Source organism: Heteronotia binoei, chromosome 21 (genome assembly GCF_032191835.1).
Source record: "Heteronotia binoei isolate CCM8104 ecotype False Entrance Well chromosome 21, APGP_CSIRO_Hbin_v1, whole genome shotgun sequence".
NCBI lineage: Eukaryota > Metazoa > Chordata > Lepidosauria > Squamata > Gekkonidae > Heteronotia > Heteronotia binoei.
The window spans coordinates 154,255,382-154,278,674 of record NC_083243.1 but is presented as its reverse complement, the minus strand read 5'-3'; the positions used below and the strand labels follow the sequence as shown (position 1 = coordinate 154,278,674).

Below are 23,293 nucleotides of genomic sequence, written 5' to 3'. Positions count from 1 at the left end.
TGGCTTAAGACTGTTTTTTTTGGGGGGGGGGGCGGGGGGGATGCTCTCAATGTTAACCTGGGCACTATCCAGGCCTTGGGCTAACATTTGTTTTGTTGAGAAATTGTGTAGAAATCAGAGCATGTGCAAAAGGGGAGAAAGAGACATCTTTGTAACACTGAAGGTGTTGTGTTGTCATTTGCCGTAGAGAAAGTATGCGTAAGAACTAGAAATGCATGTGAGCTACAAGCTTCAGATGTGAATCTGGGGTGGGGGGGAAGAGTCCATGAGGAAATTGGTTCACACATGGCATCTGGTTAATCAAATTCCAGATCTTCTAAATGGCATCTTTGGAAAGCTACATAGTTGTTTACACAGTTTTGTGCTGGTAAACAAACCTGTTTGTGGCCAGTCTGTTGAGGATTGGAGGATATAAAGCAGGGGTGTCGAACTCATTTGTTAGGAAGGCCAGATCTGACATAAATGGGACTTTGTGGAGCCGAACCATGCATGTCATAAAATGTAATGCCAGATAGCAGAGATATAAGCTTTATAAAGGACACAGACCAACACAGTTAAAGATATTACTTTCTAAAACTTAAAATACAAACATGCTTAAAACTCTTGAAATATTTTGTTTAAAATGGAAAGGTAGGGGAATAGTGGGGTTTTGCAATGCAATTTTTAAAATAAACATCGAGAAAAAGCACAAGGATCATATTAGAAATTAAAAATATAAAATGCTCTGAGTCTAGGAAAACATGAAATGGCTGGGCATTGCAAGCTTCTCTCCCCCCCCCCGGGGTCTACTCAGATTGGTAATGGCTCTCCAGTGTAATATCCCCCTTTTGCTGTGGGTTCCCAAGTTAGAGTACTCACTAGGCAGCAGTTCTCATGTCCATTGAGCAAAGACAAAGCTGGCTCAAAGCATCAACCCTTTATGTGCAAGGACATAACTCCAGGAATCTTCAGCTGGCTGTAGGAATGCTGGGAAGTTAACACTGAGCTCCACTCCATTGAAGCACATTGCAGCAAAGACAAAGTTGCAAGGAAAACGTGGAGTGGATTTTCCATTGAAGTCTATGTGCCCAGAGACATGAGTGGAAAATCTACTCAGCATTTTCTTTGCAGCTTTGCTTTCTACTTTAGCCTCTGCAGAGACAAGGAAGAAGGAGCTAGGAACTTTGACAGCCTCAGAGCATCAAAGGCTTAAGACAGAAGGGAGGAGGGGAAGAAAAGAGCCCTGCCAGCCCGATTAAAGCACTGAGTGGGCTAGTTTGGCCCGTGAGCTAGACATTTGACACCCCTGATCTAAAGCCATTGTTGTTCTTCTCTCAGGTTCTGTGCAGCACCAACAAAACACAAGTATCAGAACAAAGCTTGAGCCCAATAGTACATTTAAGACCAACAAAGTTTTATTCATGGTCTAAGCTTTCATTTGCAAGCACATTTCATTACCTGTAAATACAAGTATGTAAATAGAGCTCTATCTAAGAGTAGGGCAGGGCCAGCCCCATATGAACAAAAAAGTACTGGTGGCTTCCAGATGTCTAAGAATCCAAGGGCCTCAGGCTATTCAGGAAAAATAACATGGTATGAATTGCCTCCCCTTTCTGATTGCAATCTCTTTTTCTTCATCTTTTGCTACGGAATGGAACAAAATTCAGTTCTCCATTCACTTGTATGGAACAGGAGATCAGGAAAATCTTTGAGAATAAAGGACAATTCACAAAAGCCACACATAACAAGACTAGGGGAAGGACAAAAATATTTTTTGGCAATAAACAGCAAAATAGTTTGTGTGAACCTGGCTCTATGGTTTGACCCCATGCCTTCAGTCACAGGGAGTTACATCTGCATAGTTTAGTTCCAACAGCAAATGAATGTTGCTTAAAATGGCATTATTTTAAAAAAGGTAATTTTTCTGTAAATGACACCACTAGTTTGTAACACGTTTCCTTGCAACTGTATACTTCATATTATATAAAATGAATAATAAAACGCTACTGAACATGGCAAACAAGCCTCAAAATATAGTTTGGGGTTCCAGTGATGACAAGGGTAACTGCCACGTCTGTTGTAGCTTACAGTGATGTCACCAGATGCTCTTGATGTATTTATAGCTTTATATTTCAAAGGACTACCGCAAACTGTGCTGTGCTTTATACGTAATTCAGTTACCTTACTAGAAAATTATGCACACAATTCCTGACTGATAGTAAGGGTAACTATCAATCAGGAATTGTGTTCATAATTTTCTATAATCGCTTCAGAGGATTCTCTGGCAAACAAGAAAGTTCAAAGTTCTTTGTACTTCAAAGAATGTTTCATCCACTGGCACTTGGCTATTGTTTGGTTATCCTTCTCAGAAGTTCCTGTAGCTTGAACTTCCGTCTCTCTTTTCTTGACTCCAAGGGAAAAGCTGTGTGCATGCAGCGGCTGCACACACTATCAAATGGAGAACAGCAAGTATGCAGCAGCTGCGTACATATTTAACATGTGCAGTGCTCTGTTTTACCTTTCATGCCTATTATTCAGAATATTCCATCTTGTTTAACATAATCAACAATATTCCTAATGGGGGGCATAAAGGAAGCCACAAGTAATAAAAAAATAGTAAGACAGCATAGGGGGCCACTGATGGGCAGTTAACGTATATATTTCTAAGGAAATGATTAAATTTTCCAAGATGTGATTACAGTTTCACAATATTAGGCCTCAGTCACATTTTATTTCACAACAATTTTATGTAAGAGTGGCAAGCAGCAATCATAAGGTGATTAGCTAAATTCAGATGTCAGGCACAAACCTGGCTTTTGCCATCCTTACATGCTGCACTCCATCGCACACACTTCTCCACACATGCAGCACAATTGAACATTTCTTGTGACACCCAAATATGGTCAAGTTGGGTTTTCTTCCTCCCCTCACCATTGTTAAAAACCCTTTTCTCAGTTCCCAGACTCCAACTGAAAGTGCCACTCCTGTGGTTACTTGTTAATGTTAAAGAAAATGCTGCAAGATCTAATCATGGATCTCCCACACAACTCGCAGCTGGGCTCTATATCTATGCAGTTAACTAGTTAACACATAAGTGAAGAAAAATGGCATATTTCAGTATTTACTTTTGTACCTCAATGTTAACTAATGTGTGTGTGGGGGGGGAAGGTGTTAAATACCCATATATGTGCTTTTTCTTTCCTATTTTATATATGTGCTTTTTTCTCCCTATTTTTTTTTATTTGCTTAGATCTGCAGGAGCATAATTTGTTAGGCAACCATACTCCACTGAAATAAATGTCTGGAAAAAATATATCACAGCAGTACCTGATGACTTATAGCCTAGTTTTACAATAGTGAAATGGAAGGTGGGTCATATGTGAGGTCTAAACTGCATTGGCCTCATTTTCACAGTTTATGTGGTCCTCTGTTTATTAATATAGAAAAGAAAACAGAATAGAGGCATTCATAATAGGAAAGAGCATTGTGGCTACTGTCGGCTTGGCAGTCACTCCAAACTATGTGTGAAAACATCCTAACTACAGATATGCATAGCTTATTTTAGGCAATAGTGTTATTCATCTTTAGTATCTATAATTAATGTGTTTATTTATTTAAGTATTTATACCCTGCTTTTCTCCCATAGGTACACAAAATAATTTTGAATGGGAGGCCTACATAAGTAGACCAATGCACAGTAAAAAAAAAAAAAGTGCTTCAGGCCATTCTTAGAATTATTGGCTAGCTAGTATGAAGACAGAGGTATGAGCCATGAGCTTAAAGCATTCTGGCTACTGGGGGAAAAAAGGAATTGACCTTGGAGGAGCAATATATATATATATATATATATATATATATATATATATATATATATATATATATATATATTAAAAACTGAAAGATTTTCAGATTTAACAACTGAAAATCCATTTGAACTCGAAGTGGATGTTGAGTGCCATTTTTAAACTGGGAGAATTGTAACTGGCAGGTTGTTTTGTTAAATATAAATGAAAATATATAAATCATATATGATTTGTGGATGCTGCAAATTTTGCTGCAACCATATTTGACAGTCATGCTTGACTTTCAATGCAATCCTAAAAACCTTTTCCTGGAATTAAGCCCACTGAATGAACCTAAGTAGGATTCCAGGGAGACCTGCTTACAATTGCTCTGCCAGTTGATTAGATGGGAGCTGATCGACTGGTGTATTCAGTTCGGCACTGAACTGCTCAGACACCTGCTGAATGATGCAAATACCTGACAAGCAGGCTTGTGTCAGGTATTTTCAAAACTGTGCATGCACAAAAGTGAAGTTGATATGCACAAATTGGCAATGTTACTAAGGATTCATTTGATGAATGGTAGGAGGTTCTTTTAACACAGGGCTTTTTATTTATTCATATGATTTATGACTAATGTTTCCTGACCTGTGGAGTTTTGTGAGCAAAAATTCTACTTTATGAGCTACTGGCATTAAAGTCATAAGTGAGCAATGTGGCTGCTGCATAAATTAGTTTGCTCTGGGGCCATCCTTCTTGAGCTAAGACAAAAATGTGTGAGCTGGAGGCTAAAAAAACTGTGTGCTAGCTCACACTAACTCAGCTTAGAGGAAACACTGTTTATGACCAAATTGGCTGTCTATTTAAACAATTTTTGCCAAATGGAGCAGTGGCACAACAAAGGAGGGAGTAGAATGAGGCTGTTTGTACTGCACTGCATTGTTAGCACAGAACACAGTGAAGCAGCATACCAAACAGCCATGAATGGATCAACAAACAGTTGGCTGAAGATTCATCTCCCTGTTCAGGTCTGAGCCAAACCATTGGTTATTTGAGCTTTCTTAATAAGGCTTAATCCCATCCCACCAAGGGCACAGTGGCATATTTGTAGTAATTACCATAAGGCATAAAGGAGTCTGTTTCTCCTCTCTGTGCTAAGCCATGTTGGAGAACGGAAACATGTTCACATATTCTCAACCAGCACATCATTTTATTCAGGCAAGACACATGGAATCAGAGTTCACATTCCTTGACTGAGCTGAAAGGAATGGATGAACAGAGGCACATACTGGTCTCTTTTTTCCCTAATGGCATGCACAGTGTCCATGTACACATGCTGCACTGGTGGTAGGTGGGCTCTCCTCTACCTGCATGCAAGTAGTACCATGTTGGAAGGATTGAACAGAGACCTTATTTATTATAACATTATAATATTCAGTTTTGCCAGTTGGACATATTGTCAACCCGAAAACAACTGAATCCTAGGAGCTAAGGAGAGTCCTGTCTTCTTTGATGTGTCATGGCTCAGGCTCAAGCTCAAAGTTCAAAGTTCAGACCTTTATTGGCATAAGAGCAATAATGATTCGCAATCAAAAGTAGGTACAAAGGCCTGAAATATAGTAAGAACACCAATGAGAGAAAGAGATACATGTACCATATAAATCACTGACAACTGTTTGCATCATTATGCATCTCTCTTTGCCTTGACACCAAGGTTAGTAAATACAGCTCCTATAAGAGCTATGAAACTAAGGGGAACCCTGCACTGCCTTTTAAAATTCTAGACCCCTACCAGTCCAGCTTTCGCCCAGGTCATGGGACGGAGACAGTGCTGGTCGCCCTGGTGGATGACCTCCAGTGGCATCTGGACAGAAGCAGCTTGGTGGTACTGATGTTGTTAGACCTATTGGCTGCATTCGATATGATCGACCATCAGTTACTGACCCACCACCGCACCGATGCAGGGATTCAGGGGTTGACCTTGCAATGGCTTTCCACATTCCTAGATGTCAGGGACAAAGGGTGGCGATTGGGGGAGAACTGTCCCAGAGGCACGTGCTTAATTGTGGGGTGCCTTGGGGGGCAGTGCTCTCCCCAATGTTGTTCAACATCTACATGCGCCCCCTTGCCCAGATTGACCAGAGGTATGTATTGGGTTGCCACCAGTACGCTGATGACACCCAGCTCTACCTACTGATAAACGGCCGGCCTGACTGTGTTCCAGAAAATCTGGATCTGGCATTGCAAGCTGCGGCAGGATGGCTTAGGCTGAGTTGATTGAAGCTGAGTCCAGTGAAGACAGAGATCCTTTGCTTGAGTCATGGCGGTCTGGGCAGGGAAATCCCTTTACCAGCATTTGATGGTGTGCCACTGACAATGGCACACAAGGTCAGAAGCTTGGGGGTGCTACTGGAACCTCCCTTGACAATGGAGGCCCAGGTAACAGCCACTGCTAAATCCACTTCTTTCCATCTTAGATAGGTGAGGCAGTTGGTCACCTTCCTGGAGCACAGCGACCTGGCAACAGTGATCCATGCAACGGTCACCTTGAGGTTAGACTACTGTAATGCCCTCTACTTGGGGCTGCCCTTGTGCCGAACCCGGAAACTACAGCTAGTGCAGAACACAGCCAGGCTGCTATTGGGGCTTCCCAGGTGGGAGCACATACAGCCGGGACTATGGGAACTGCACTGGCTGTCAATAGTATACTGGATTCGTTACAAGGTGCTGGTTATTACCTTTAAAGCTCTATATGGCCTAGGACCTGCCTACCTTAGGGACCGTCTCTCCCCACACATTCCCCAGAGGGTACTTCGATCTGGATCTCAAAATCTATTAGTAATCCCCAGGCCTAAGGAGATCACTAGAGAGAGGGCCTTCTCGATCGCAGCCCCCTACTGGTGGAATCAACTGCCAGAGGAAGTAAGGGCCTTGCGGAACCTTGTCCAGTTCCGCAAGGCCTGCAAGACGGCTCTCTTCTGGTTGACTTTTAATTGTTGTGGAGCTTATATCGTAGGGAAACTGAAGAAATACCATCACTCTGAAAACATAATATCAAAGAGATTAGCACCAAATTAGTCACTGTTGTAACTACTGAATGTGTAATTTTTATAATATGTATTGATTTTAATTGTTTGTTGTGACCCTGACCCTGCTTCGGCGGGGAGGGCGGGGTATAAAATAAATAAATACAATTCTCTCCCTCTGTCCAGTGGCTCCCTTGGCTCTTGTGCTCTCTTTTCCCACTCTAGGTCTCCAAGCAACTTCTGTGGTGGAGAAGAGCTTGCAAGCCTGCCTATTTCCCCCTCCTCCCCATTTCATGCATGGCAGAAATAGTCACCTTCCTGTGGGTCCAAGGCCAGATTAACAGTTAGGCCAAGTAGGCACTGGCCTAAGGGCCCCCACACCTTTAGCAAGCCCGGTCCAGCCCTCACAGCCAGCAACTGAGCCGCTCTTTGCCTGACTTGCCTGGTGCAACTGATTCTGGCATCATCACCAAGTTGCAGGGGGTTGGACTAGATGACCCTGGAGGTTCCTTCCAACTCTAAAAAAAAAAAGTTTGCCTCTCTCTGCCTCTCCCCTACAGCTTTGTCAAAGGGGCTTTTGAGAAGGAGCCTGCAGGCCACAGGCAGCAGGGCGGCCACTCCAACTCTGAGAATTTGCAAGGGGCCCCTGAGATTTTGACTGCCTAGGGGCCTCCACAGGGTTTTATCCGGCCCTGTGTGGGTCAGCATTCAGAGGCTGACTGAGGTCCTGATGCTAAGCATGCTACTTGAGAGCAGGGGCCATTCCATAGAAAAAGAGGTGCCAGACCTCGTTAGCACAATTCATTTGCATATGCCACACACCTCTGACATCACCGGAGGGCGTACTAATTATATCAGCTCAGCATGTACCTTAAAATGCTTCTTGAATTATACTTGTCAGGATAAAACCTTACTCCCATGATACTTTTTAAATTACTTTCTTCTGTGCGGCCACAGTGGCATAATGAAGATTTCCATCTGTCTGCTTTATATTGTTTTGGTTATTTCCCCCCCTTTTTGTGGGGAAAATATTAGAAAGTTTGTCAAATCTTAGAGTTTAGCAAAATTCTCACAGGAAGTTTGAACAGTGGATACAAGAAGCAAGTATTTTTTTGGAGGGAGGGAGGTAAGAAAGAAAGAGCACAATATAATTTAGAGGTTTTGGAGCTCTGCTCCTATGAGCTCCTGCCCCAAATGAGTCCTGCTTGAGAGTAAACCTGCATTAAGTTCCTCCTTGACCTCCAGGAGCTGCATAAAAAGAGTGTGTGAAAGAGTGTGTGTGAAAAGTATGTGTGAAATAGCCTCATGTGGCTCCTGAGCCACAGTTTGGCCACCCCTGTGCTACTCTAATCATCTTTGTTCATTCCTCTGCTTCCCCTTCAGAGATCTCTCTGGTTTCTCAGCCTTCATTGTGGTGAGGTTGGCACCAGGGAATAAGCTATCTAACCCTAGTTAGTGAGTGATCAGCATTCAGACAAAGTAGACTAAGTATAGTTGGTTCAATTAAACTATGATTCCATGGGACATGTGAACAAAATCCTTGTGTGGAAAAGTCCAAATTATAAATCAAGTAGTTGAAAGGTCCAATTTTAAACAGAGTGCCCCCAGCCATTTTCCATTATTTTCTATGGGGGGGGGGATGGAGGAAAGAACCCTGCAAGCTGCTTCCAGGGGAAAATCCATCCCTGCAAATAACAATCACTCAGCACCAGCAGCAAGTTCAGAGAATCTCTGTAATAGAAACTGAAGGGGGGGGGGTGCATTTTTGTAAACCCATCCAAACCAATTACAATGTACAGAATGCCCAGCAGAACCGGTGCTACACTAGCAGTACTAATATGCAACCAGAGAATCTGCAGTAGAAACTGAAGTTGGAGGCCACTTTTGTGAACACAAAAGAAGAAGAAGACCGTAGATTTATACCCCCCCTTCTCTCTGAATCAGAGACTCAAAAGAAGCAACTGCAATGTACAGAATGCCCAGCAGAATGCAGTGCCACCGTGGCAATGTAAGCAGAACAAATCCAAGTGTATGGGGAGTGGGGTTGCAAGTGCTGTGCCAAAAATGTGAAGAAGGTGCAAGGCTAGCAAGGTGAGGGAGAACTCTCTTGAAACTGACAGAATGCAGTTGAAACTGACAAAACTAGCCTGGGAAGCACATAGAAATCCCTGGAGATACAGAAACAAAGGCAGAAAAAAGGAAAGGAAAGGAAAAACAGTCCCCTGGCATTTGCAAATGCTGGTAAATCTCAAATATATCTGGGATTATTCAGGGCCATTTTTTTTTCAGTTTTCTGAAAAATTCCCAGATATATTTGGAATACTGACTATACAAAAAAAAAATCAATGTTATTTTTCGGGTATATTTTTATCTATGTACATCCTAATGCACACCTCTAGAAGACACCATTGCCAGAACTGTAATTTCAGATTAGAAGATCATACTGAAAGTCACTTCTCTCATTTAAGTTCTGAAAAAAAGGAGAAAGATGATTTCTGAGTATTCCACATCCTTTCATTCTCATCCGTAGGCTTGGTATAATATGGTGTTTTAACAACTCTTTCATTCTTAATTTTTACAGCAAGCCAGAAAACCTTACGATGTACGTGATGTTATAGAACAATATTCACAGGGTCATCTCAATTTAATGGTGCGGATAAAAGAGCTTCAAAGAAGGTATGAGACAGAATCTTGGTATGAATATTTTTAAAAGAGCAAGAAACAAGCCCTGTGGCGACTTCAAATTCTAGTATGGTCCTGCTAACCAGGAAACAGAATCCATTATCAACAGAATCAACAGCTTTAGGGCTGACAATCTGGACCTGTGGAAAGGAATGTGGTAAAGAACAGAAGCTGTAGGTATATAAGGGAGTGGATGTGAGTAAGGCAAGGAGGAAATAGAAGTGGAGATGCAATTTGGATGAGAAAGGCTATGCCAGATAATCCTATGAGAAGGGTAAAGGAAAATTGTTTTGAGAGGCTACCTAGGCACTAAAGGGAGAGTTACATATTAGGTCATACAATGTTAGGGAGAAGAGTTGCTAAACAGAATCAGTAGGCAGAGAGAGACTTTCCAGCCCATTGCTTCTCCCCAATGAATGCCCTTATCCTATGCTACTGCCTTCTGGTTCTGCTGGCAAGGAAAAGGAACAAAGTTGAGATGAGGTTGAGTTAAAAGTCAATAGAAATAGGATTTAAAAACGGGATGTGGGCTATTTACTCCAGAATTAAAGGGTTTTCCCCCCCATTTATATACCCTAAGTCAAGAGACCCCTACATGGTGCCCATGGGTGCTATGGCACCCACCAACACTTTTTTTTGTGCTCACCAAATGTTTTTAGAAACTGGGTGTGGCCAGATGGGGCCCTTGCCCAGCAAGGTTTCTGATTTGCCCCTGACGATCTAATTGGCTGTGCAAATTGAAATAACATTGTTTGAGTGGCAGCTGCCACTACAGTGTTTGTTTGATTTTCTCACACCCATCTTTTTGAGCTTTATCTGAGTGGTTGGCTCCACCTCCTGTGGCAGCCATTTTATGGTTGCTCCCATCACGTGTGTCAGAATAAGAAAGGTGCCCACAGCCTCAAAAAAGGTGATGATCGCTGCCATAAGATGGGGGAGAAAATAATTATCAAAGTAAATCATTGTGAATAATTATTAGAGTAAATCATAGTGAAGCTGATTTTGTTACTACAAAAATCACATTTTGGCTGAATTGTCTGAAGGATGTCCTGCTGAGAGATGGAAGAAAATAAGCTAAAACTTTTGATAGAAGCTGGCTTTCTTGTATCATTCACACACACACAAAGATGTTTGATATTGACATTCATAAGATTTACTCAGTATTATAAATGCATTGTATTATGTAGGTGCTATATATTACAGTATTGCTGCTAGTAGTCTTGTTTTTACTTAGGTATTTGAGTTCTGCAAAAACATTTCTTTCCATAAGAAGCTGGATTCCTGCCAATGTACAGTTTTTGGAAGAGTTAGTACACTACAGTTGGTAGTAGTGAATGGATGGCTTCTTCACAAAGACTGTGTGGATCAGACACTCTTCTAAACATTCACAATAGAAGGGGCAAAAGTTGTTGCAAGTGAGGAGCTATGTAAGAGCATCTTGTAGTGTGACTGGAAAGGCAATAATTGTCATGAACTAACTTGAGAAAACTTTCATCCTTTTATTGACACACCTTTTATTTCTAACAGGTTGGACCAATCTATAGGGAAACCATCACTGTTTATTTCTCTCTCAGGTAAATCATCATCTGTCAAAGTTACAATACATGGATATATGTGCCATAGGTGATGCTCTTCTCTAGCACATGATAGAAGTGCATAGGAGGCCAAATCTGATTATGATGTGTAAAATAAATAATTTGCTGTTAGTTATATTTACAGTGCCACCCTAAGCACAGGATGGGTCCCAAGTAGGTTTCGTTAGGAGTCAATGTACTACCATCTGCTTTAAGGGAGGAGCAACCGCATGACTGTACAGTTTACCACAGTGAGCTTTTAAAGTTTAAAGCCCCATTGAGTTGAATTGCAGCATCAACTCATCATGGCTTTACAGTAAATGCTCACTGTATTGAGTCACAAAGTTGCACCACAGTTATCTGTACTTGGCTGAATAAATTCTAAAATTCTAAAAAAAATTCCAATAATGAATCATGGCTAATTTAAACTCCATCTGAACAGATAAGAAACATTTTATCTATGAAAGGCTTGACAAAATGATCACAGAGGGCTGCAGAGCAGCCCACCACCTTCTGTGGATTGGAACCCAAGAACTGCCTGACCTCTTGGAAGCATTCCACAGGTCCGTATTGAGTAGATGCTGTGCTGGCAGAGAAATATTGTTTGCCTCCATCACCACAACCATGGAATAGGCTTTTAAAAGACCCATGCCTTGTCAAATTCATCCTAAGTGTTTCTCCACTATCTAGCCATCTCTCTTGTCTTTTCATAATCCACTGCACCTCAGTAGACCAAGGGGCTGCCTGAGCTCTTAAGACTTGAGAGAAGGTGCCTGTGTGCAATTATGTCAATTGTCTGGGTCATTCCCTAATTCAAGAGGTCAACCGGGGCATCAACAGGAGTTCTGACCATATCAGCAGGAAGTTCCCCTAATGCTGTGAAAATCAATCAGATCCATTACTCTACAGAGGCAGTAATTGATCTTGCTATCCCTGTAAATCTAAACCCCGGCAGATAGTCCATGAAAACGTGACTATCTCCACTTCCCCCCGCCCCTTCAGATCACCTTCTTCCTGCCCAGAGCAAAATGCTAGATCAAGTGTGTGGCCACCACACTCGTTAATGACAGACCTGCGACATCCATGATTAGGGCCCCAAGTTCTATTGATCATTTTTCTTTATATTACCTGTTCATGCATTGTGGTTACTTGCAGTCTCACATATGTTCTTCATGGGCTGTGGGTTTCCTCCTGCTGCTATTATATGCATTTTTAGCTAAATTTGTCTTAAATTTAACTGACATTATTTTTTGCTGAAGTTTAATTCTTCAGATATAAACTATAACATGAAATCTTAGTGTGCTATGCACTTGAGAGCTATTAAGAGAGCAGGGCTCTTTTGAGCAGGAATGTACAGGAATGCAGTTCCGGCTGACTTGGTGTCAGGGAGTGTGGCCTAATTTGCAAATGAGTCCTTGCTGGGCTTTATCTACAAAAAAAAGCCCCATAAGAGGGTATGCTTAAGCTGCTCTTATAAAATAAAGTTATCCCTCTGTCAGCAGTGTTCAATTAAATGACTCTGATGGGTTAGTTAAATGCACTGTTGTGACTAAATTCAATACTTTGTATCACTTGATGTTCATCTGACAATTTTTTTTCTGGGCAGAAAAAAACAAAGACCGGGGGAATTATACAGTTGGTGCCCGACTGAACAGAGTGGAAGACAAGGTAGGCCTAACATACATTGAAAATGTGCCTTTCTCAGTGGAACAATACACAGGGTCCCTTGCTGCCTCCTGATTTTGAAACACATTGTTAGGCTGGACGTTTGGTAGACAATGGATCAAGTAATCAGTCCATATATGAGCAAGAAAACAGACTCAAGAAAAGCCAGTGTGGTTTTGTGCAGGGCGGGGATGGATAGGAGATCATTCCTAGGACATTTAATTTTATAACATCTTATTGCTAAAGGAGAACAAATGGGTGTGATATGCAGTATTTTTTACTGCAGCCACAGAATGGGGTTAATGACACTGCCAAGTGCACTAGTATTGCTTGTGATTTTCTCATATGCACAAACCATATATGATGATAAGCTTTGTTTATTGTTATGCCCTGCTTTTCTCAGTGTAAACTTGTGATCAGTGATAGCAGAGTGATACTATGTTGTGTGTACTGCAGAGGGGAATTATAATAAGTTCCACTACCTGCATCTGTTCATCCATCTTGGTTTGTTTTGGCTTAGATATTGGATTCCTTCTGATTAGGGAAAGAAATATGCATTACACTAGGGCAGCCAGACAATAAAAAGAAAGGCAGTTAGTGCCAGAAGACTTACAATCAAATATGAACAAAACAAGAAGGAAAGGAGGAGGAGGGAATGGATAATAACAAACTTAACTAAAGCATCTGGAAAAATTTCTAACAGAGAAAAATCACAGTCTTAAAGATGGATGGAGCTTGAAAGGAACTTTTGTTTTAATAAGAACTCAGCTTTCTTCTCCACTTATCAGAACCACCACTCTACTGCAGTCTTTTTTCTGCCTGCCTTCCGCATTTCCTTCTCTTTTCTCTTATATGTTATTACAATGTAGTCCTGTGGGGAGAGGAGACAGGTGGATCACAGCAGCACCAGCTGGAAGGAGGAATACCTGCCAATTGGAATTTGACACTCTGTTTTTTATTCAAAAAATATATCGGTGGCACTCTTAGAGGATGTGAAGGGTATTGATTACGTTGGACTGGGCACACAGTACAGTCTTCTTTTGTCTGAATTCTCATGATTGCCTGCTTTGGAGCAGATTTCTTGTCATATTGGTTTGTTACTATTGCCCAAAAATTCAGATTGACCATTATTTGAACATATGAAGCTGCCTTATACTGAATCAGACCATCAAAGTCAGTATTGTCTTCTCAGACTGGCAGCGGCTCTCCAGGGTCTCAAGCTGAGGTTTTTCACACCTATTTGCCTGGACCCTTTTTTGGAGATGCCAGGGATTGAACCTGGGACCTTCTGCTTCCCAAGCAGATGCTCTACCACTGAGCCACCGTCCCTCCCCCATTATTTGGAAATAACTAGTGAGGCCTGAAATCATTTTATTCTAAAATAAAGCAAAAAAAAAAAAAAAAGCTACAGAAAAGGGACTTAAGAAACCTGAAGAGACAAAGCTGGCTGGATCCAACCCATGCACTAAAAGTTGTGTTGAGCTGTTGCACTGCTAATTGATTATAACATTTAGGAGTTAATGACTACGATCCTGCTTTTGAAGTACATTATGCTCATACGTCTCACTAAAGTCACTTGAACTTCCTGCATTCAAATGAGGCAGTATTTCAACCCAAGATGATGGGTGTATGATGGTGAAACTGCTGTTTGAACTCTTAAAATATTTTGAGAAGACAGAAGAAGTCAGAAACAAGATACAGGATGACCTTGACAGGCTGGAAAACTGGGCTAAAACCAATAAAATGAATTTTAACAGGGATAAATGTAAAGTTCTGCACTTAGGTAGGAAAAATCCAATGCATGGTTGTAGAATGGGGGAGACTTATCTTAGCAGTAGTATTTTCGAAAAGGATCTAGGGGTCTTAGTGGATCATACGCTGAACATGAGTCAACAGTGTGATGTGGTGGCTAAAAAGGCAAATGCAATTTTGGGCTGAATCAACCGAAGTATAGTGTCCAGATCACATGATGTGATGGTATCGCTTTACTCTGCTCTGGTAAGACCTCATCTGGAGTACTGTGTTCAGTTTTGGGCACCACAATTTAAGAAGGATATAGACAAGCTGGAACGGGTCCAGAGGATGGCGACGAAGATGGTGAAGGGTCTGGAGACCAAGTCCTATGAGGAAAGGTTGAAGGAGTTGGGCATGTTTAGCATGGAGAGGAGACGGCTGAGAGGTGATATGATCACTATCTTCAAGTAATTGAAGGGCTGTCATATAGATGGTGTGGAATTGTTTTCTGTGGCTCCAAAAGGTAGGATCAGAACCAATGGGTTGAAATTAAATGAAAAGAGTTTCTGGCTCAACATTAGGAAGAACTTCCTGACCATTAGAGCAATTCCTCAGTGGAACAGGCTTTCTCAGGAGGTGGTGGGCTCTCGTTCCTTGGAGGTTTTTAAACAGAGGCTAGATGGCCTTCTGACAGCAATGAAGATCCTGTGAATTTAGGAGGAGGTGTTTGTGAGTTTCCTGCATTTTTCATGGGGTTGGACTAGATGACCCTGTGATTCTATGAATACCTTGTTTCTTTTAATTAATCTGAAATATAAAGCCTTGGGGTGAAGTTTGGTGCTCCTTTCTAATTCAGATGAACACAGTGACTTTCTGTATATGGAAATTCACTTCACTGGATGGATGAAAAGCTCATGAATGCATACTTTTCCATGTGATGAGCTTTTTCCCTTGTACTGAATAAGGAAGTCCTTTCTTGTGCAGGTATTGTGACTTGCTTTCAAGTTGCTTCATGCTGATGATTCATGGTAATATATGCAATGACTAGTAATGTGATTGTTAACTAAATCTTGCTAATTCACAGATGCTTGAAATTTTTTGAATTTTTTATACTCCCACCAGCAGTTTTGAAAAATGAAGCTGTTTATATTCCTTTTATTCAATTTTCTCAAACATGGAAAAACTGCAGCTAAACTTGTTTGACAGTTCAGTGTGGCTGTTTTGATAGGCTTAGTGATTATTTGTATACTGCATGCCAAATAGTCTTATATTCAACAGCAATATAGCAGTCAATGTTCCTTTGAACACCAAATGTAATTTTTTTTAATTCCTTGTTGGGAAAAGAACATTTCATTTTATTCCCTGTGTCTACAGCTCTGTTGACCTACAGAAGTCATTCTTCACTTCTTAAAATCCAGGAGCAATTGCTGATTATTTTTAAATCATAGCCTTAATCTTTCAACTTTCACTTAATTCACAAAGTCCCCATCTGTTCCTGTGTGGATGTGATTCATGCCTCAAGATTCCTGTGATAGAGGAAGGAAGTTATAAAGTTTAGTTAGGGTTGCCACATGAGATAGTCTGGGCGAAGTGACCCTGAGAGAGATCATCTCCTGCTTTGTTACATGTGTGACAGTGGAATGGCTGCAAGATGGTGGGATGGTACACGTGTGCACTAAGAGTTATACTTTAGATGTATGGCACTGGTCTGAAATGAATGGGATTCTTGGCATTCCTTAGGGGCATTGTTTGTTTTGCCTTAGACAAAAGGCAAAAAAAGAAGGCGAGATGACAGGACAGCATTACTGATGTAACTAACACAAATTTGAGCGGACTTTGGAGGATGGTGGAAGACAGGAGGGCCTGGCGTGACTTGGTCCATGGGGTCACAGAGAGTCAGAATTGACTGTGTGACTGAACAACAAACAACAACAAGGCAGTAACTCAGCAAGAGTGGAACAGATAGATTAGTAACAACTTTAACTACCAGGGTTACTTTTGTTTTTTATATATGTGCATAGTTGTGGAGGGAAGTAAGAAGAAAGTTGCTGAAGATCTGTTTTGTCACATCTAAGCAGTTAAATATTACCAGCAGACTTTGATCAGAACACTGGGACAAGATGAAGACTTGTGCCCTTGATCACTTAATGGAAAGTGGCATTACAACTGTCCCTTAGATCTGTTGCTGGTGCCAACATCAGTAAGATATATATTTAGCCAATGTGATTTTGATCAGCTGAAAAGAATAACCAGGTTGCACAATGTGATTGTAATTGCCTCTGGAGTGATTAAAACTTGAGTTTGATTTTTAAGGGGGAGGGGAATACAAAAGTGCAAAACTGCAACTATATTTACACTCAGACATACACAAAAAATGCTTTGGGGGGAAGGCAGCGTGCATATGTGTTTGTGCTCAGAGTGAAAACATGTGTGATTCCCCCATCTTCCCCAAAGCATTTAAAAGATACCTTTAAATGCTTTGGGGGAGGAAGAGGGCATGCATGCACTTCTTCCCCAAAGCATTTAAAGGTATCCTTTACATGCTTTGTGGAACTGGGGACAGCACATGCCTGCAATCTAAGCTTCAGTCACAGCTTGGAGTGCAAACATGCATGACCTCCATCCCCAAAGTGATGACGTCTCTTCTATGTGATGTTATCATGTTTGGGTTGGCAATCCTATGTGGGTAGGTAAGTAGGCAGTGGGACTTGGAAATCTAAGGTGAGTCAATATTCATTTAAACAATTCCTGTTTTGTCTAGGATTTCAAAAATAAATTGATGAGGAAATTTGGGTTTGAAACTAAGTTCATACCGTTCTTGTATACAGCCTACTTACATGTGGGATGGAGTAAAAAATGCACTGCAAATATACAGGAGAAAATTAACACCTATATAGGACCATATATAAAAAAAATCTGGAAGCATTATTGGCATATCATTTTACTCTAAAAAAATAATTCTGTGACCCTCAAAGGTTGAGTTTGCATTTTAAATGTTGTGTTAGAATCTGATCTGTTTTTAATATGGTGGAGCATTAGAATAAAATTCCGTTAGGTTGTATTTGGGCAATAATTTGTCAAGACTTGATTGGTAGAGCATTTCACAATTTCTGTTTACATGTATAGCCTAATGGGGGGAGTTATAACATTTCAGTGAAAATAAGAATGAAGACAAGCATGCTTGGCATTTGGCAGAATTATGGGAAATATGCAGAGCCTTTCATGAGTGTCATTAATGAGCCACTGAGATTGCCGCTGGATGAACTGATGCAGAACTCTTTAAGCTTGAAGATGGTATCTGACAACCTAAATAGATAAAGAACCCTGTTGGATCACACCAAAATTTTATCTAGTCCAGCATCTGATTCCTAATACAGGCTGATCAGAAGCTTCTACTCACAGAAAAGAGAAGCTAAAATGAATTATCTGGAAAACACAATGTTTCATCCACAGAGGTCTCCTGCCATGTTCAATTATTACTTAAGTTAAAGGTCAGTAGGGCAAGCTGAATTGGGGCATAAAGAAAAGGATCTTTACAGGGGCTGTGAAGTGCCGAAAGAAGACTGGGAAGACAGTCAGTTGTTGTTTTAACTGGTTGGTTGACCTCAGTTCAGGACTAATATATTGTCAGTTATTTAACAGGCCAGGAAGGTGCTCTGATATGCCTAATGCTTTTGTTCTGGTCTAGTTTGTCAATTGTATGAGGTTGCCATTTGTTAGCAGTCTCAGAGATCCCCCCCCCCACTGAACCCTACAGTATGCATGTGTACAGTATGCCACACGAGCATGCATCCTACAGCTTTTCATATTGTACTTCCACATACATATAGTATAAGAGGTCATAATACTGTTCTCTCCTTGTGCAGTTAGGGCAGTCTGAACTGTTTCCTATTTCCACTAAGAAGAACAGGAATTTACTAGTAGATTTCAGATCCCCTTCTAATACCTGAGCAAAACAAATAATGTTTTCTGATTTTTATATAACAGTGCCTACTACTGCTGCTATGGTGGGAGGGAGAGAAGAGGCTAGAAGCAGGATCTGTAGAAAGTAGTGCATTACTTATTTCTAATTTTTAAAACAATGATCTATCTGTTTTGAAGTCTGTTGAGTAGTGCTTTACCTTTTGGCAATCAGGCTTCCAAAAAGGGAGAGAAGTGAGATCCACCATGCTTCTTGCAATGTGAGTTTGGATGAATACCTTTACATTCTCATGAATATTTGACAACAGTATGAATGCTGACAGTAAGGGGAAAAAACAGAAATAATATGATTTTGCAATAGGTCTCACAGCTATCTTTGTTTACATGTGTGGCTTGGTTCTACTTATTAGGGAATAGTAAGGTTTGTTATTCATATTGATGGTGTGATAATGGCTTGCTGAAGGCTGTAGACAATATTTTCTGTTAAACTAGATGTTAACTTTTTATTGCCAGTGAAGCAAAGAGGATAAAAACTTCATTTTGGTCATGCTAGGTTTTGAGTTGATTTCCATTTTTATATGTGTGTGAATGAAAAAGAGTGGAGAGGAAAATTTTGCTGTAGAAATACAAGCACTGAAACTCTGCTCAGAGAAGCGGGTTAGAAGCAGCTTTTAGCCCCTTTTTATTCAACATCTGGAACTTTGCCAATGAGTCTTAGGTTTCATATATAAAAAGCAACCTGTATTCATTCAGGAAGTAAGTAACCAGGCTTGGTATATGGAGTCTGCAGGAAGGAAGCAAAAAAAAAAAAAAAACACCCCAAACCCCCTCTTTCAACAATTAAAGCAATTTTGTTTTCCTAAGTATTTAAAATCCCACAACTTATTAACCTAGCACAAAAAAAATTGAAACAGGAGAAACTCTCACAGGAATTACTGAAGGAGACTCTGAATGTAAGATAGTCGCATTTATTTTCTAGTATTCAAGTAGAATAGTCTAGTTGGAAAGTTCGTGGGAATTCTCAAGGCTGTGATAGAACCAAACTGAGCTGCTGCAACAGATGGAAAGAGTTTCCAGCTCCATGCTGTTGTTGTGAAGGGGATGGCATGGCATATTTTTCCTTTTACTCTGGTTAAGCTACAGTTATTTATTCTGGGGAGAGAGGGTGGATAAATTGTGCCTCTTTAAAGTAATGCATTGGGCTTTTGGTCTCTTCCAACACTTGATTCTGTGATCCTATATACAACAGCACCATTCAGCCTGAATCCAGGTTTGTCAGCAAATTCTTATTTCTGGTCTGTTTTTGCATTAGAATCAGCAGAGGCTCTGTGCTGCTATGAAGTTCTTTCTAAAGAGGGTGAAATTCATCTCTCTTTTTTATCCCCTCTTTTTCTTCACTGATTATTGACACCTTTGCCTCACATAAATATCAGAAATACTAGCCTTCAGTGAGAGTGATTGAAGCTTTTGTTGTGTAAAATTAAGTTGGGTTTGTTATCCTTGGGCAAAGCAAAAAATGGGTGGAAACAAAGTGGGTGTTTTCGCACTTACGTTTTACTGGCGCGACGACCCTCCTCACGCCGGCGGATCTGCAGTGATTTCGCACTAGAAGCGCCGGCGCAGCCCATTGCGCCGGCTACTTCCGTCGCTAAGCCAGCGCAAACGGAAACCGCCAAGAAGCAGGAAAACGTTTGCGCTGGCTTAGCGACGGAAGTAGCCGGCGCAATGGGCTGCGCCGGCGCTTCTAGTGCGAAATCACTGCAGATCCGCCGGCGTGAGGAGGGTCGTCGCGCCAGTAAAACCTAAGTGCGAAAACACCCAGTGAGAACTGAATTGTTCCTTAGGTAAAAGGTATGATGCAATGTTAGGTGATGTCAGATGATCCTCTTTCAGTGGCAATAAGCTGTTGTCCAGTAAGAATCTCCAAAGTGAGCTACAGAGCCGTTTCTAAGAATCTGCCTGATTTAAGATGATTTTGCTAGCCACAGTCTTTAGCAACTCATTTTCAGTACTTTAACTTTTATGTCAACAAAATTTAATCTAGCTCATCACATATTTCTGTTCAGTCATTCTGAATTCTTATACAGTTATGCTATAGCCAAGTTTATATCTGTTTTGTAAAACAGAGTAACAAGAGTTATTCACTGCAAGCATTTCATTTCTAGTGCTAAAAGGAAAGGCATCTTGAAGGAAGGAGAAACCAGGAAAGGGAAGTATGGTTCAAAAGTAATTCTATCCTTGAGCAAGCTCTGCTTCTCAGATCATATCCAGATACTGGTTTTGAAAAGAGGGGGTTGTATGTGTAGTGCAGTGGTCTTCAACTCATTGGACAGGACCCTTAGGTGGTTTTCAGAGCCCTACCTGCCTGGACTTGAACCCATACAAAGCTACTGTTTTTGTTGCAGTTTGGAAGGACTGGCTTGCTGGTGTGCATGCATAGAGAGTGCCATGACCTCCCACCTCTCTTTGCATGACTCTGAGAGGAGCAGCAGCAGAGCAAAAATAAGTTGAAATTATGTGATTTCTGGTTTTCAAAATAAATAGGAATTAGATCATGCCCAGTAGATTTGCTTTAACAATATAAACATGTGAGAAAATGAAATACACCTTGAAATAAATATTTCTTCTTGAGGACTAAGTAGATTCCAGCTGTTAGAATTAATAGTTAGGGAGAAATATAAAATGATCAAACAAACAATTAATTGCCATAACATTGTACCATTTCTTCTTCTTTGGTCTTTTTCTTTTGGTCTTAACTTCTGGAGAACATTTCAAAGTAGGCCTACAATTAAAAAGTATCTCCCTAAAATTAAGCCTAATTAATCTTATGCTTCCCTAGAGTCACACTTGCACATATAAGAAGAATAAGGCTAATGTTACTAATGTATTTCTAATGTAGCCCTATAAATAGGGAAAAGGAACTGAAAGTTGTAGATTATCATGGAAGGAATAATATAAGAATTATCTTTACAAAGAATAGGAAAATAGATAGGATGTGGTCACATAAGGAAAAGATAATGTGGGAGCTCTGACTACTTCAAATCCAATGAACCTGTCACAGGACAAAAAAGTAATCAAAATATTGCAACGTAGTGAGAATTGCAACATAGTGATATATATGATATCTCCTCCCAAGAAATCACTATAATTTTGCCTTTAGACTGTTTTCTTTTCTGTAGAAGTAGATCTGATAGTTCACACGTGTGACATAGATGCAGTTCTTAAATGGCATTCTAGTGCAATGTGAGAAATGGTTCTCCAGTCAATTACACTTTTAACAATTACACTTTAACTAGAAATTAAAGGGATAAGAAAAGAAGGCAAGACTGGTTTGAGACCCTTCAGCAGCTCCTGTGTACTGTTGGATTAGCCTCAGAGCCGCTGGATCTCTGCATATGAGTTTTCAGGATCTTTGGTCTTAACTATTTTTAGCTTAATATAATAGTCTAAGGTCAGTATGGCTGTGTGTTGCGTAATTCTGAGGGAACGGCACATTTACACTGTTATGCAAACTGTAGACTCACTACTTTACATTGTAGTCTTGTAGTCAAGTGTCATTTCTTCAGTGTTGTCACATGAAAAGATATACTTAAATATTTACAAAATGTGAGGGGGTGTATTCACTTCTGTGACATACTGTATAAGAAAGTAAACTAAGTGCATTATTTTTTTTTCGGGGGGGGGGTCTCTAAAAGATGGTAGGAAGAACTCTATACTTAGAAATACCTCAAACCTGTCATGGTCCTCTTGGATGTATCAAGCAGCACATCTTCTTAGTTAAGTGCTCTACACTATAGAGTCCTTGTGCCTCTTTCTAACTAGTCAGATAGCATCTTCAAAGAATGAGGATCTGAACTGCAAGTAAAATGCAAAGGGGAAGGAAAGAGATAAACTTAGCACATTATCTTGCTTTAGGTAGTTTTAGAGCAGTCTGGTTATGGAAAATTTGTAGGTTCTTTCCTGTTTCTTAATGAAGGAGTTCCAAACTTGTGGTTCAAATAGTTTGCTTTTGTGATGCTTTTTAAAGATTCCTTTTTTGTATGTTGTAATACTCACCTGTAATTAGTCCTGTTTATTTATATACTTACTTGGTTCATTTGTAGCTTGCCTTTCTTATTGAGACTCAAGGCAGATTACAAAATATAGAAAACAATTCACTCAAACAGCATAAGGCATCCTATAAACAAAGCAATAGTAGGATTACAAAATTAGAAAAGAATATAAGCAAAAAACTAAGGTATGACATACCATAATACAGGAAGTAGATTACAAATATAATGTAGTAAAAACAAAGCAATAAATACAATAAATATCTGAATAGACACTAATACTATTCTCTTGCATCACCATACTCTGAGCTGTTCATTATACTATAGTTCTATACCTTTTTAAATGGCTGAATGTTGGATTAATTGCTTTTAAAGACCAGGCACAAAGAATAATAAGAGTATAGAAGGGGGGGGGGAGACATTCTCCCCTCAAAAAAGAAATTACTCCCATGTACTGTAACAGATTTCTCCAAAGGATCCAACCTCTCCCTTTTCTTGGTTGTAATGCTGCAAGAAGAAAACAGATCCAAGGTGCCAGATCAGCTAGATGATGAATCCTTGTAATAATTACCTAGGAATGTTCTTTTTCATTGTGTTATACTCCCTTAAATGTTACGCATTTTTAACTCTTTGATATTACATCTTATCCCAATGGCTTTATATGAATTTCTGATAGTCTTTGGGGGAAGTGCCCTCTCAAAAACCTGGCTGATGAGAGACTGTATTAACAAATAATAAGAATTAGCACTTTTGAAGGTTCAAAGCATTTCACATTCATGTTGGCTGAATGTTCTCCCGTGAATATACAATGTTGAGGGGAGGGGTTTTCTAAATGGCTATTCCCTCCAATACCTTTTCCATACCTATTTAGTGTTATTTTC

The 23,293-nt window shown here is 40.3% G+C and overlaps 1 protein-coding gene across 1 annotated transcript in view; it reads left to right on the top strand.

Moving 5' to 3' along the window:
• KCNQ1 (potassium voltage-gated channel subfamily Q member 1) overlaps nt 1-23,293 on the top strand; it is a 523,393-nt gene that overhangs the window by 384,744 nt on the left and 115,356 nt on the right. The window contains exons 14-16 of the mRNA XM_060262295.1: nt 9,369-9,463; nt 10,997-11,043; nt 12,650-12,711. Coding sequence (XP_060118278.1) covers nt 9,369-9,463; nt 10,997-11,043; nt 12,650-12,711 — 204 coding nt within the window. The remainder of the gene's footprint in view (nt 1-9,368; nt 9,464-10,996; nt 11,044-12,649; nt 12,712-23,293) is intronic.